The sequence below is a fragment of the Stigmatopora argus genome, chromosome 3, assembly GCF_051989625.1.
Source record: "Stigmatopora argus isolate UIUO_Sarg chromosome 3, RoL_Sarg_1.0, whole genome shotgun sequence".
Taxonomy (NCBI): domain Eukaryota; kingdom Metazoa; phylum Chordata; class Actinopteri; order Syngnathiformes; family Syngnathidae; genus Stigmatopora; species Stigmatopora argus.
Genome location: NC_135389.1, coordinates 6,136,304 through 6,154,138, shown reverse-complemented (window position 1 = coordinate 6,154,138; position 17,835 = coordinate 6,136,304). Strand labels below are relative to the sequence as shown.

At 36.0% G+C, this 17,835-nt stretch overlaps 1 protein-coding gene across 3 annotated transcripts in view; it reads left to right on the top strand.

Annotated features, from left to right (window-relative positions):
- The window catches only part of kiaa1549la (KIAA1549-like a), a 99,627-nt gene that overhangs the window by 71,820 nt on the left and 9,972 nt on the right, over window positions 1–17,835 (top strand). For all 3 annotated transcript variants that reach the window (XM_077595561.1, XM_077595560.1, XM_077595559.1), the window contains 7 exons: window positions 5,208–5,350; window positions 10,122–10,246; window positions 11,021–11,235; window positions 11,759–11,891; window positions 12,348–12,589; window positions 12,833–12,998; window positions 14,860–14,957. In XM_077595561.1, coding sequence (XP_077451687.1) covers window positions 5,208–5,350; window positions 10,122–10,246; window positions 11,021–11,235; window positions 11,759–11,891; window positions 12,348–12,589; window positions 12,833–12,998; window positions 14,860–14,957 — 1,122 coding nt within the window. The remainder of the gene's footprint in view (window positions 1–5,207; window positions 5,351–10,121; window positions 10,247–11,020; window positions 11,236–11,758; window positions 11,892–12,347; window positions 12,590–12,832; window positions 12,999–14,859; window positions 14,958–17,835) is intronic.

Below are 17,835 nucleotides of genomic sequence, written 5' to 3'. Positions count from 1 at the left end.
TGGCCGAAGGTAGCGTGCTAAATGCTATTCCATGTGCGTGACCGAGACTCTCACATTCACGCCCGTAATTCAAACGTAAATAAACATTAATAACCATTATCTCTTTTCTCACACGCTAAACAGTGTATATTACAAACCCCAAACTCAAACAGCCTTTACAACAAACAGCATACCTTGAGACACAGGGGGAAATAATCAGAACAGCGAGATGTTGTTGTTACTTCAATCCAACTTTTACTGTAATGATTCAGCACACCTCCCGTGCCTCAAGCTATTTGCTAAGACATCAATAATCGAATACCTATCTTCTTTAACATGCCCCACACTTGCCATGTGGATCCAAGGATCAATAATCGAACACCGATACACACATTCAATCCAAACTCGTCATAGCTTTTTTACATGCAATCATTAATAAATCAAACACTCTAGCATGTCACACTAATAACTCAAACACTCTAGTATGTCACACTTACATACATACATACATACATACATACATACATACATACATACATACATACATACATACATACATACATACATACATACATACATACATACATACATACATACATACATACATACATACATACATACATACATACATACATACATACATACATACATACATACATACATACATACATACATACATACATACATACATACATACATACATACATACATACATACATACATACATACATACATACATACATACATACATACATACATACATACATACATACATACATACATACATACATACATACATACATACATACATACATACATACATACATACATACATACATACATACATACATACATACATACATACATACATACATACATACATACATACATACATACATACATACATACATACATACATACATACATACATACATACATACATACATACATACATACATACATACATACATACATACATACATACATACATACATACATACATACATACATACATACATACATACATACATACATACATACATACATACATACATACATACATACATACATACATACATACATACATACATACATACATACATACATACATACATACATACATACATACATACATACATACATACATACATACATACATACATACATACATACATACATACATACATACATACATACATACATACATACATACATACATACATACATACATACATACATACATACATACATACATACATACATACATACATACATACATACATACATACATACATACATACATACATACATACATACATACATACATACATACATACATACATACATACATACATACATACATACATACATACATACATACATACATACATACATACATACATACATACATACATACATACATACATACATACATACATACATACATACATACATACATACATACATACATACATACATACATACATACATACATACATACATACATACATACATACATACATACATACATACATACATACATACATACATACATACATACATACATACATACATACATACATACATACATACATACATACATACATACATACATACATACATACATACATACATACATACATACATACATACATACATACATACATACATACATACATACATACATACATACATACATACATACATACATACATACATACATACATACATACATACATACATACATACATACATACATACATACATACATACATACATACATACATACATACATACATACATACATACATACATACATACATACATACATACATACATACATACATACATACATACATACATACATACATACATACATACATACATACATACATACATACATACATACATACATACATACATACATACATACATACATACATACATACATACATACATACATACATACATACATACATACATACATACATACATACATACATACATACATACATACATACATACATACATACATACATACATACATACATACATACATACATACATACATACATACATACATACATACATACATACATACATACATACATACATACATACATACATACATACATACATACATACATACATACATACATACATACATACATACATACATACATACATACATACATACATACATACATACATACATACATACATACATACATACATACATACATACATACATACATACATACATACATACATACATACATACATACATACATACATACATACATACATACATACATACATACATACATACATACATACATACATACATACATACATACATACATACATACATACATACATACATACATACATACATACATACATACATACATACATACATACATACATACATACATACATACATACATACATACATACATACATACATACATACATACATACATACATACATACATACATACATACATACATACATACATACATACATACATACATACATACATACATACATACATACATACATACATACATACATACATACATACATACATACATACATACATACATACATACATACATACATACATACATACATACATACATACATACATACATACATACATACATACATACATACATACATACATACATACATACATACATACATACATACATACATACATACATACATACATACATACATACATACATACATACATACATACATACATACATACATACATACATACATACATACATACATACATACATACATACATACATACATACATACATACATACATACATACATACATACATACATACATACATACATACATACATACATACATACATACATACATACATACATACATACATACATACATACATACATACATACATACATACATACATACATACATACATACATACATACATACATACATACATACATACATACATACATACATACATACATACATACATACATACATACATACATACATACATACATACATACATACATACATACATACATACATACATACATACATACATACATACATACATACATACATACATACATACATACATACATACATACATACATACATACATACATACATACATACATACATACATACATACATACATACATACATACATACATATATAACTAGATGAATAAATAGATAATATATGATGTATAAATTCATAGGTGTGGTAACAGTACTTTTATACCAATTGACATAGCTGATCTTAAATCAGTATACTTGATTTGCTCATCCAGAAACAAAATTGTTAAAATGATGCACTCCTCTTTGTTGCCAAAATGTGGAACGTAGTTAGGACATTTGGGTTGGCCAGTGTCCTCTCAGGTGATTTGTCAATCAACAAACCCGTTGCTTGTAGTGATGGCAACAGAAATTGTTTCCTATTCTATTATTGTCACACACTTGCTAGTGCACGTGCACCTGCACTATTTGTCACGTGTCATTTCGCCGCGAGGGTTATGCGTAGTACTGCCGTAGAAAATGGATTGAACGTAAGGAACGTCGCCTCCCGCGTGTCTTGCATCATGCAAGTAACACATCCGCCATGGCTTTTAATCCTAACACATTATTCTATAACTTTTCTGACACCTAGCAATGAGAATACAATATGACCCCATCATCACGATAACATTCTATACTTTTATTCAAAACTTGGACAAACAGTTGATTATGTGTATCTCTTCAAAGTTTCATCGAGCATGCATTGTATTTCTTCTTTTAAGCTTGCAGCACTTTGCCTTTGACCACATAATTTGAAATGTGACTCTGTGTATTGACCGCTACACTGGCAATAGAGTGTGTTTGTGTGTATTTGTGTTAGCCTTGCCAGGGGCTCTTGATGTCTGATCTACAGAATATGAGCACATCACACCACTTGTAGACTAGATATGCCTGCCACATAGTGTACCTATTCTGGTTTACATGGCTCAAGGCAGTGTGTATATCTGTGTATTTGTTTATGGGTGAATGCGCCTGTATGTTTTGTGCATTGTGCACAGTTCACATGCTCTCAGGGGCAAGAAATAAATAAATAAATAATGCATAAAGTTGCACCAACTGAAAAATGCACTGGTTATGATATAAGTTAAAGGATGATTTTCCTTTTTCTGGGGAATTTTGTTTAATTTTGTTTTGCATTGATTATCAACGTAATAAACTGGCATTTGTGAACGTAACATTTATTTCGATAAGGGGGTAGGTGGAAGAGTGGTTTGCATGTAATCGATTGAGCTAAAGAGTTAATCCTAGTGGACTCTGACCTTCTTGTGTGGCATTTGCATATTCCTATCAGGCCTCCTTGAGTTTTCTCCAGGTATTGCGGTTTCCTTGCATCTCTAAAACATGCATGGTAGACTGGTTGAACACTTAAGTGCCCCTAGGTATGAGTGTCAATATGAATGGTTGTCAGTCTCCTTGTGCCCTGTGATTGGCTGGCCACCAATTCAGGGATAGGGTCCAGCACCCCCCGACTCTAGTGAGGATATGTGCTACCGATAATGAATGAATACTAACAGATCATTTTTGTAGTGTATAATGACTTTTTAAGTCTTTTTCACTTTCTGAATTACTTCTGAACAACTCTGCCAACTTCGGAAGTAATGGGCACGCTTAGAGCAACCTTTCAGTGTGCAAAAAAAACATATTATACTTCATTGGTCGCAGCCCCAATCAAAAGCTGAGAAAACCAAATCAGCTGGAAAATACAGTAGTTTTATGTAGCATTAAAAATTTCTCAAAAGATAAATTCAAAAATGCACGTGCATTTTTATTTAGTGATTTCCCTAATTCAGTTATATCTTGGATGTTGTTGAAGAAATCATCTCGAGTTTTGGGCTCTTACGACAAAATTATGCTATTAACAACAGAAGTGTTTAAAGTACTACTAATAATAAATAATAAAAGGCTAATAACCCTCCGCTTGAGTTTTTTTCTCTTTTTATTTTCACATTTTGTTCTTGCATGAATAACATTAAAATAGGATACTTTTCGTCAAACATTTTGAATCTAAGATAATTACAGTTTATAATCATTTATTGAATGTATTTTTGAATTACTACCCATGACATGTTGTTCTGTTTGTGCCTTTGAGACTAAATTCCTCACCTCCTGTCTGTGTTGCCATGGATACCACAGGAGGTTGCCAAGTGAGGATGGTTCAATGTCGAGTAACAGCTCAGGAAAGCTGAATGCCAGCAAGAGCTCCTCAGCCAGGAAGACAGCCACTGGCGGCAGCTGGAAAAATGGAAAGGATGATCTCCACAAAAGGAGTGCCAATGGTGAGCGGGAACATCTAAGGGGAAACTAAGTAAAAACATATAGATTGCTAATTAAGTAAATTAGAGGAAAGGAACGATAAAAGAATCAACCAAAATGAGAGTACTAGTCCACTTCACTTTTTTCAATACCAGTGGGTTGTAAATGATACTGCCGTACAGTTATTACTTTGTTGACTGAGCCATCTCTTACACATACATTCCGTAGGCAAAATTCAGATGGCATCTTTCCCAGAGAATAATTTCTGTGACCTAATAAAGTGTACATGATGAAAACCCAAATAGCCAAACAGTGACTCAGTCTCCCGCTTGATGACACCGCTTAGTTGTATATAATGACACACTCTGACAGCCATATCAAGGGATATATTTTTTCTTTCTTCTACAAAAATCACATTTTCTTATATTTCTACAGCAACACAGCAAGTGCATTTTTGTGCCTTAGGTTACTTTTAAGAAACATCAAAGTAGGAGGTTGAAAGAATTGTTTCATCGGGTGTCTGGATAAGCCATAAGCCATACAAGCGCATGAATCTAAAATTGTAAAAGGTTTCAGGCTGTACCTAAAATGGCAAGGATTGCAGCTCAACCGTGACCTGAATGTTAGATTCTGTGGGAAATCGATCAGTTTAAAAATGCTTTTTCACATTTTTCTTTTTGCAGTTTTAGCATTAAACAATAATTGACAACTTGCTTCAAAGTATTTTTACTGCACTGGATACAATTTTACTCTAATGAATTTTACTCGTTTTACAGGTTACAAACATGATCTTTTATTATTTTTATTTAGTAATAGGACCATTATTTAATTTAGGTTTCTTTATTATTAGTTGCAACATACTGTTGTATTATTATTACTCTGATTTGCATCTCTTTTGAGGCCTTTCTTGGGTCTGCTATGCAAATAAGGGTTGTCTAATCTTAAAAGATTGTGTATATGTCCCATAACCCACACATAAAGATGAAAAGTAAATCAGTAATTTCATCTGCTTTTGTCATTTACTCCTGACTACAAGTATTTCAAATTTGACCTCTGTAGAGGACATTTGTAAACCTATATATCTCCCACCCAGTGCATCCAATCGCTTTGGGCTCTATAGAGGACATTCAGACCTTTCCAGTGATACCAATTTGCAGTATTCCAATTCCTTCATATATATTGGGGAATTTCAAAATAAATGTGATTGTACAACATTTTTTTTTCCTGGTTGTCAGGAGGTTATTCTGTGTGCTGTGCTGCAATAATTTCAACATAGCATATCACTCAGTATGCATTCCATCACCATAGTGTGGATGAAATTAGTAGTAGGTAGTACATAGTAAGTCGTGGGAGGTTAATTTTAAAATATTGTTGTTGGCAGGGCTCGTTGATCAGTACAATGTGTGTATATATATATATATATATATATATATATATATATATATATATATACATACACATATATATATATATATATATATATATATATATATATATATATATATATATATATATATATATATATATATATATATATATATAGGGTGTGGCAGGGTGTGGTCGAGAAGCCGACGGTCGCCCAGTTCAAGCGGGCTCTGGATGACTTTTTGGCCGTGAACCAGTGACTACACCGCGTTTTGTTGCACATTTCTTGTGTCTTGTTACATGGCCCTTAGCCTAGTGCTTTTTCTTGCCAAATAAATTGAATTGAATTGAATATACATACACATATATATATATATATAATATGTATGTGTATATGTATATATAATACATATATAAGTATATATATATGTATTGTATGTGTATATGTATATATATATATTTCAGAAACACCCTTTTTTATTTATATATTTATTCATTTATTTATCTATTAACTTACTTCTTACCTATCTATTTATGTCTAAAAGGCTTTTCCTATTTCTGCATCCTCACCTTCTTGCTACCATGACAACGAAATACGGGATGAATAAAGTTATCCAATCCAATGCAACATTAATTTTGGGGGGGATTAATTAATATATTTTTCTAATATTTTGAAACCAAATGTTGGCAAGACATGGACAGGTACAGTAATTGAATTGAATTGAATGCTTTTATTGTCATTATACAAGTACAATGAGATTTCAAAGCTTTCACCACATAGTGCACAAATAACAGCAGACGGACAAATAAATCAATAAATAAGTAGTCCATGGGAGGTCAGCAGAGTGAAGCGCGCTTGTTCCGTCTGAAGTCCAGGATGAGTTCCATAGTTGGTTTTGGAGACAATTGGTTATGGACGCAACAACAAACAAGCAGACACCAATCAATATATAGTATGGATACATAATCATTAAATAATCAATAAAGAAGAGACAAATAAGTAGTCCAAGTGAGGTCAGCAGAGCGGAGCGGGCTTGTTCTGTCAGAGTCCAGGATGGTGCCACAGTTTTTGGAGACGTTCAGCGCCTAGTTGCACCGCTTGCTGAGTCTATGGACGGTATAACAAACAGGCAAACACAGAAATCAATATATAGTAATGATAAATAATCACTAACTAGTAATGATAAATAAATAATCACGAAATAGTAATGATAAATAAATAATCACGAAATAGTAATGATAAATAAATAATCACGAAATAGTAATAGATGTTAATGTTTAACCATTTTTATATTTAAAAGTTTCCTCACTCAAAAACATGAAGTAAACACTAAATAGTACTGGTATTTATTTCATATTTATATACACATACATGATGGCAGACAGTTTTACTCCTGCCATGAAACTGTCGGCTCTATAATGTCAGGCAATGAGTCATATGTGTATACCACACATACTACCACAACGCTGTCCATCTGGGTCTTCTTGCAATAATGTGCACACATACAATTAAAGGGACAAAACGTTTGGTATAAATGATCTTCATGGTTGCTCCAATAATTTAAATATGCAAATCACATATTTCTTGGAACTATGATAATGGTGAAAATAATGTTACGATCGCGCCAAGACGTCGTGGCGCGATCAGAGGGTTTTGTACCCAGTAGCCGGGAAGCAGGAGGGGTCGAGACGGACTGTGCTCATGATAGTAACTTTAATGACTCAAAACGCCTTACAAAATAACGAGCATGGAGAACAGTACCTTTGCAGCGATGTATGCTGTATCACGCAGGATGATCCGACAATGACTACCACTTCCGTGGTGCTTAAATACCCACATCAGGAAGTAATCAAGAATCACGTAAACAGTTTGAGCCAAGCAGACCACTGGATTTAGTGTCTTCATTGGCCAGCCACTGCAACCCTAACAAGCATAAGCGGTGTTGAAAATGAATAATTCAATTGGGCAACCAAGAAATCAATATGGAAATGAATAGTTTATCATACCTATTTTATACACTGTTGTATATCAATGACAAATAATTTGATGTTTGTGAGAACTCTTCAAAATACATAGGCTACAACATCAACATGTACTGTTAGCACACAGCACGTGAAAACCGATAAACTCCTAAAACAGTTGTATAGGAGCAAAAATAAAATAGAAATACCTGTTATGGTATGAATCTGGGATGTAAACTAAAGTTGTTTTACTTTTCAGCTTTGGCCATCCTGTTGATACAGCAAAGGTTGAACACTGTGGTGTACTGGCACAACAATCTCTTGTTCCTTATGGGTTGTTTTTGCTTTATTTTTAAGTTATGGCGGTAAACAACATTTCTACTTTCTGGAATTATTGGCTTTTAACAATGTTTTTGTCCATGACAACACATCATAAAAAATCCAATTTTTTCAAGTGGTTAAACAAGATTCTTTTTCCTGGGATGCACTTGATCACAATCTTCTTGCCCTCTAATTAAGTACTAATTCTTGATAGGATCCAGAAACACACTGAGCTGTCTTTTTAAATGAGTTGTCACCTGAGAGTGTAGATTATGCTGACCACTTTGACAAATTTCTTACTAAGGTGCCATTTCAGAGTTGAGGGAAAGCTGGAAACTACCCAAGCCAAACTGTACACTGGATCGGTTCCCACTCAATCAATCACAAGACATACAGACATTTAAATCTATTCACACAATTTATAATCACAATTACAATAACTGAGTGAGAATAGATCTAAGGGTCGGTGCACAAATAGTAAACAAATAGTCTAAAACTATTAATGAGGCACAGTACTGCAGATCTATAAAAACACATGCCAATGCAAGTACAAATGATAATGTAACAAGCAAGAGTTTCCATTCAAGAAATTGGGACTCTCAAATGAGAATGCCCAAAATATTGAATAAATTAGATGATGATCCTTTTCAAAATCTAAAAAAACAATTCAGTTTCTACTTATCATCTCAAACAAAACAGCCAAATTCTTTTGATTTTCTGAGCTAGGTATAATGTGTCAATGTGTGAGTAATTTGGGGTGGATTCCAAAACAGACTCCCAAGACGGAAATAGTATGCATTGAAATATAGAAGTAATAAAAATGATGCACACAGTGGTAAGAAAGGCCTCAGTACAAAAGCAGCAGACGGTGACAGGCGTCCTTAAATACTAAGCGCACCTAATGCGCCACATGTGTGCAGCACTGCCTCACCCATTCTGCTCAACCAGATACTGGAATGAACCAAAAAAAGAAATAACTGAGAAGACATATATGACACAAAGTACACATATATTCTGTTTTTTATGTTACGCTATAACCACTATTAAACATTGACAATTTGAAGCATAAAAAATGTGCCGACATTCTTTCTGACTGCAATATCAGATGCCTGTAGGGACAGCTAACCTTCATCCTATTCTTCACAGACCCATATGATGATCACACAAGCTCTCTCCGGCTCATCACCATCAAACCCATGACAGCTCAGCCAACGTATTCCTACCCTTCAACTTCCTCTCATAGCCAAGACTCTGTGATGCCGAATGGCGAGGCAAGTCCACGCAAACTATATATGCATATACGCACACAGAGACATACCTTCACACTTACTCACCCCCACACTACATTCATTTATGTAGGAAAACCCCCAAATCCTGACCCATACACAATCAAATAACATTCCCATTTGATTTTTATGATCTCTCAGGCTAAATATAAATACACTGCATCCCTGAATTAGACAGACATGTACAAGAGTCTAGTTACTAGAGTCTAGTAACCAGACTAAATTTTTAATCATTAGTGGTATTACATTCAAATTAAAATGTTAAATGCTGTAATGTTTCACAACTTGTGATCATTTGACCTGACCATTGAGGAACTATCCTGAATCAATTGTATACAATAAATTCAATGTAATTGGTGTTATCCTCTCCATTACATTTCAAGCCTCACCCCTTTCTTTGGTTCGTTTGATTTGGGTGGAAGCCAGTTTCTGAATGCCCACGCCACTGATGCAATTCATGTAATCTGTCTATTAAGAAACGCCCCAGCATTTTTTGGAAGGGAAAAAGTCAAAGATGTTTCTTCCAATTACTAAAGCATCCTTATCCTTCATTTGGTGCAGTCTTACTCTTGTCTAGATGGAGACATCATATTTAAACAGGGCCGCTTAACTTTCAATATATTAGCGTTACTACATATTTTTACATACAGGCTCTAAGGTAAATTTTCACAAGATTTAAAGTGAAGGCATGTTTGAGGCACATTTGTATTATTATTACAATATTTCTGGTTTGTTGAGAGTCAAATATATCATCTGCAGGCCAATCATGGTGGGTTGAAGCAGAAGTCGGATATTGAGCACTACAAGAATAAACTGCGCCAAAAAGGCCGTAGAAAGGGTTACGGAGAATTCTCTCTTTCGGAGGGAGGCTGCCACGGTTATGGCCACAGTCGGCATAGTCGGCATGACAACGGAGTCAAGGAGCCAATGACAGCAGAGGAAAAGAGGGCCTCCTTTGCTGGTTGTCATAAGAGGTAAAGCTGAAGTATAGTAAAAAAATATTGTATAAAATTGTGAATTCCATCACACATTGCAATGGAAAGTAGCCTAACGGTGTACCTTACACGTACTATTTTGCATATAGCAAAAACAACAAAAGGCAGTAGAATTCAAATTTGATCCAACAGACTTCCCTTGGCATGATAATGAAGTGAAAAAAAGGGGTTACAATTTTTTCATATACCGTATTTTCACGACTATAAGGTGCACTTAAAACTCTTGAATTTTCTCCAAAATAGACAGGGTGCCTTATAATCCAGTGTGCTTTATATATGGAAAAAAATTAAAATGTGTTATTCATTGAGGGTGCGCCTTATAGTCGTGAAAATACTCTAAAGATGAAAATATTATATTCTTATATGACATTATAATTTTAAAAAAAAATAATTGTTCTGAAAAATCACCATTAATGTACGTCACTCTTTATTCTGTCTATTATTATAAAACTTTTTGCAATACACCTAATATTTTTTATCCTCCCCCTCAATGTTATGGCAGGTACTCTCACCCACGAGAGCCCACCTACTGGAGCAGGCAGTCCCTCAGTTGCCCCAGCCCAGTGGAGACTGAAATGGACCTTCTGGTTCTTCGAGAAAGAGCCAGAAGAGGCATCCGCAACAATGGCTATGATGTAAGTGTACAGTATGGGAATAACTAATTAAATAAAATCCCAGGTCAAAACTCACAAATGAGACGTAGTAATTGTAAAAAAAAAATGTTATGGCGTGAATTTCACCTGAATACATCGCTGTTTTGAAATATTTCATTGTTACAATTAACTGCATCCATGCTGTTAATATTGAATTTTTTGTAACATTGTAAAAACGGAACAATAATTTAAATAAAAATAACCAACCCGTTGAAAACTGATAAAGGTTTTTTTGAGATTATTTTTATTTTTTTAACCTTGAACATACATAATTCTCCTTTGTGTTGTTTAATTCACATTTTTTTAGTGGAAGAACTATAAGGAAAACTTTGTAATCGAACTGGTTGTATTTTAGAAGTTGTCATAATTAACAAAGAACATTTATCCACTTCTCATCATGAATAATTATACTATCTCCTTTCTCATTGCACTTTGCAGGGTGAACCAGAGCCGTTTGAGGAAACCAATGTAGATCGTCTGATGAGCTCTCTTGGCTTTGGAGGTGGATCTACTGGCACAGGAAATGGTAGCCTGGGGGTGAAAGCTCACCGCGGCTCTGACTCCTCCACACTGAGTTCTCAGCCATCCATTGACGACGTCTGCACACAAATGCATATGTTGCTTGGCAACGCCTTTAGTCTGGCGCCTGTGGAACATGACCAACCGTCCCCTCTTACTAAGTAAATTTGCTTTATATAATGTTGTTTTCTTCTCACAATAATGTAAGTTCAAGTTTTACAATATTTTGATAGTATAAGAAAAATGCAAGTGCCCTCAGGAGATTTTAACTTTTTTTTTTAAATTAAATTTATACAGCAAGCAAAGTATTTGAAACTTATTGTTAGCATTTAATATGCAGGAGAGTTGTTGGAAAGCAACACGATTGCTAGTATATTCACTATATTCACCTCTGTTACAATTAGACGCCACCATCACCACCACCATGTCCACAGCGCCTATAACCCGTCTCACACCAGTCACTACAGTGATGGAGTGACAAGCGCCCCTGGAACCATGAACCATCCCTGTGGAAATAGACAAAGGAGCCTGGGCTATGAGGATCTGCACCAGTGTAGCTTGCCAAAACCAGTGAGAACATACTACAAACTACATTGTGGCAGGGATCTCCAGTTTGATCATTTTAATTCAATTTCTCACAGCATATATTGTCATAGTATTCATTCATTCATTTTCTGAACCGCTTTATCCTCACTAGGGTCGCAGGGGGGTGCTGGAGCCTATCCCAGCAGACTTCGGGCCAGAGGCAGGGGACACCCTGAATTAGTGGCCAGCCAATCGCAGCACACAAGGACACAGACAACCATACCTAGGGGCAATTTAGAGTGTTCAAAAAGCCTACCCTGCATGCTTTTGAGATGTTGGAGCAAACCGGAGTACCGGGAGGAAAGGCAAACCCCACACGGTCCGGACCTGGGATCGAACCATTGACCTTTCACCGGACCGCCCATTTCTTAAAGCTTTGTTTTAAATGAATGACCAAACACGCAAATATTTATGCATTACATTTCATCATTATTGTAACATAGCTATGAATGGAATTGCTACTTAACTGAATCATATAGTAATCTTTAAAAATTGTGATTTGTACCAAATTTCAACACATTTTTTTAGTCTCAAGGGTGTTGAATCTTTTTAATGCACAGTATTACCAACCCTAGCACTTTTCCTGTTGTAGCTCGCAGAATGCTGGAGCATATCACAGCTGACCTCGGGCAAAATGCAGGTAGCTACACCCTGAACTTGCTAGAGTAGCAGGGCGCATAAAGAAATTAAAAACATTCACACACACATTTGAAGTAATTGGGAAATGAACCCACGTTGGCTGCATCAAAGTCACGTTAACATATAACTACGTATTCAGTGATTACCCTGAAATAATTAATTTATTCATTCATTTATTCATTTTCAAAACCGCTTAACCACACAAAGGTTGCAGCCGATCGCAGGGCACGAGGAGACGGAAAACCATTCATACTTAGACTCATACTTAGGGGGAATTTAGTGTCCAATCAGCATACCATGCATGTTTTTTGGAATGTAGTAGTTATACATTTCAACTATGTTGAAGATTTAACGTAATAATTGAGTGCTACACCTACTTTGGAAAATAAAATTTTAATAAACATTCCATTTAATTCAATAACTGTTTAAGTCAAACACAGAACACAAAATTACTTCTTTATTAAAAATATTTAGTACAAAAGTGAGTATACACCCTTAACCGAAGCTTTCATATCTGGTATTTTTTATGCCCTCCATGACATTTAAGGACATCAGCAAGTCTTGGAATATGTTTCTGAAACATTTCAATGTCTTTTAAAAATATTTTTTCATTCTTGACAATGACCTATTTTAAAGTCTTGTCGTTGCATGAAGAAGAATTAAAGCAACCTTTGGAATATACAAACACATTCTGTATAGTGGCGGCACGGTGGAGCGAGTGGTTAGCACGTTGGCCTCACAGCTCTGGGGTCCTGGGTTCAAATCCAGGTCACGTCCATCTGTGTGGAGTTTGCATGTTCTCCCCTGGTCTGCGTGGGTTTTCTCCAGGTGCTCCAATTTCCTCCCACATACCAAAGACATGCATGGTAGGCTGATTGGACACTCTAAATTGCCCCTAGGTATGTGAGTGTGAGCTGGCCACCAATTCAGGGTGTCCCCCACCTGTGGTCTGGATACAGCTGGGATAGGCTCCAGCACCCCCTGCGACCCTAATGAGGATAAAGCGGTTCAGAAAATGAGATGAGATGAGATGAAATTCTGTATAGTAGATTTGCACCACGTACCCTGCTTGAGTTTTGGGATTGTGTCTTGCTCTTATGATAAAGCTATAAGCCATCGGCATAGCCCTAAATCACATTTCATTTTTTTTAAAGCACAGGAGAATGTGTAATAGTCACAACAAATAATTATATTTTCATATTTTCAGGGTTTCCGGTTCACTCAACTCCCTGATATGGGCATTGGGTCTCCCACACCACTGGTCCCCTCAAGACCTGGACCTCCTCCTGGACCCTCTCTGAGACGGTAGTAGTACATGTGCAATATGCGGTTACATTTGGATTATAGCAATCAGTCAGGAAGATAACGGGAGAAAAATAATGCAACATAGAAGTCTTTTTTTAATCTTTTTTTTACAATACGTCAGTTGCGCTTTTTCATTTATAAAAAGGTCCGCTTTGTATTATCCCTCACACACTATGATAACCCCTGCATGATCAATCATATGGTGTCTTAAAAACGCCAAAAAGATAACCTATTTCACACAAAGTGCTGCTGTCAACAAATCTAAAGTGAAGCCTGTGGAAAGCTCTGCTAGTTTTTATATTGTACCGATATATCACAGAAAACTGGAATATGATCGTTTTAATTTGATGGTAAATATATGAAAAAGAGAGGAAAAAATTGATAACAAAATTAATTACTAAGCTATTAAAATGAATGAAAAATGCAAAGACATTTGCCAATCAGTAAACAAAATATTAAATCAACAAAGACTAATTTTAAGAATTAAAATTAAAATCTCTAATTTATTTTGGAACTCGAAGATAACACTGCTAATTAATGTCCACCATAGCTGATGGCAACATCCAGCTCTTCCGCACGTTTCGCTCCCTCTCTTGTCACTCACACGGTGTGTTCAAGAACAGCATGCAAAAAACAACCTTAACATTAGGATCTGATTCTTACATTATACACACACACGTAAACACACAACAAGTACAACTGGTTGTCCGTCTCTGTGTGTGCCCTACGATTCACTGACAACTGGTTTAGGATGTTTCACCCTTAGTCAGCTGAGATAGGCTGCAGCCACCCGCGAGCCTGAACGTCCCACCACAGCTTCTTTAAGGGCATAATCGTCCCCCTCATGGAAGCAAATGGGCTACATTTTAGCAAGTATCATTAATATTTAATATTATATTATTCAGGCGACCAAGTGTTTAGTACGTTGGTCTCACACTTCTGGTTGGCCTATCCCAGGGGGATGCTCACTGTGTGGAGTTTGCATGTTCTTCCTGGTCTTGCGTGGGTTTTCTTATGGGTTCTCTGGTTTCCTCCCACATTCCAAAAAATATGCATGGCGGGCCGGTTGAACACTATAAATTGCACCTAGGTACGACGAGTGTGATAGTGAACGGTTGTCCGTCTCCTGGTGCCCTGCGATTGGCTGGCCACCAATTCAAGGTGTACCCCCCTGGCGGTCAGCTGGGATGGGCTCCAACACCCCCTGCAACACTAATGAGGATAAAGCGGTTCAGAAAATGAGATGAGATGAGAACATTCATTCAATCAGCCCACCATGCATGTTTTTTGGAATGTGGGAGGAAACCGAAGTACACGGAGGAAACCCACGCAGGCGGGGAGAACATGAAAACTCCACACGGGTGGACCGACCTGGATTTGAACCCAGGACCCCAGAGCTGTGAGTCCAACGTGCTAACCACTCAGCAGCAACGTCATCTTTAATAACGTAGACTTGTTCATGTAAATTAAACCTTAAATACAAAAGCCAGGGGAAAGTAACTAAGAAACTATTTGAACACAAAATTCAAACTCGTGGGGAGAACACAAAGTGACAGGAGAAGAAATGGGCATACGGGAAGAGAAGTGAGGTGGCGTGATCAGGCAAAAGCAGAACAGAACAGATCATCCGACCAAGGGCTAACAAATGAGTTTATGTAGACAGACTGGGGTAACACGAGATTCAGCGAGGAGGAGAGACACCGGGGACAGGAAACAAAGGTGAAATCAATGGGTAATCAAATGGACACGTCACAAAGGGAAAAAAATCCATTGAATTCATTCATTCAATATCCGAACCACTTATCCTCCCAATGATCAAGAGGGGTGCTGGAGCCTATCCCAACTAACCATGGACACCAGGCGGACACCCTGAATCGGTGGCCAACCAATCGCAGGGCATAAGGAGAATATTTTCCTCATGTGGTTAAACTGATGTTAGTCAAACCCAGCCTATCATCCTGAAATGCGCGTGGCTCCAACACCATCCTTCAGTTCATTATCGGTACCGCGTGGTCTTACAAGTGTCGCAGAGTTGATGAAACGTATATCCCAATTGATGGGATCAAGGTGGAAATCCTTCCCAGTCAATCACGCACTCTAGCCCCTCTTGATCTTTTAAAACGGCAATAAAAAACAAAGGATTGATCATTTTCACATCCTCACATAGACTACTGGCACAAAGACTATGGTATAAATTGAAATTCTGCATTTCGTGTAATCATTCCATCGCATCAACAGAGAGTTCGAGTAAAAAAGTGCTTGAGAAGAACAGAGTGGAAAGATGGGGCAGAATATTAAGAAAGTGGCATTTGAATACATTCACAATTCACCTTTTACCCACAATCCCATCTACCTATCTCCATCGTGAATTAGTCTGCATCACTTGAAGAAGCAGCTTCTTCGTTTAAATCCTACGCTGCAAGGCTTCTTGGTGAACACGCGACAAACCTTTTGCAGCACTTGCACAGAACACATGCTGCCATCTGGTGGAACAAAAACTAAAGTACCTTTAAAGTTGCATTCATTTTTTGTCGCCTTAAGTTTTCCTGGAGTTGTGTTCAAAAACAGTAGTACTTTTACATCACAAATTTTAGGCTAGAAGTCAAATGGCAGTTAGTACAGCACACTTTTATTGCCTGATCCCCTACTTGCTTAATATTCCATTTGATAACCACTTCACGAGCATAATGGCAGGGTCAGGAATTAAGAAAAGTAGGGAAATTACAGTGGAAAAAAATTAACTACAGTGCTGCTTCATATACATAAGCCTTTAGGTACAACTCATATAGGGATCATGAATAAAGTTTAGCATTTCTTCTGAGGCATTTTTGAGTTTGATTTATTTAATACATTTGAGTTTGTTTTATTTAATAGGGGA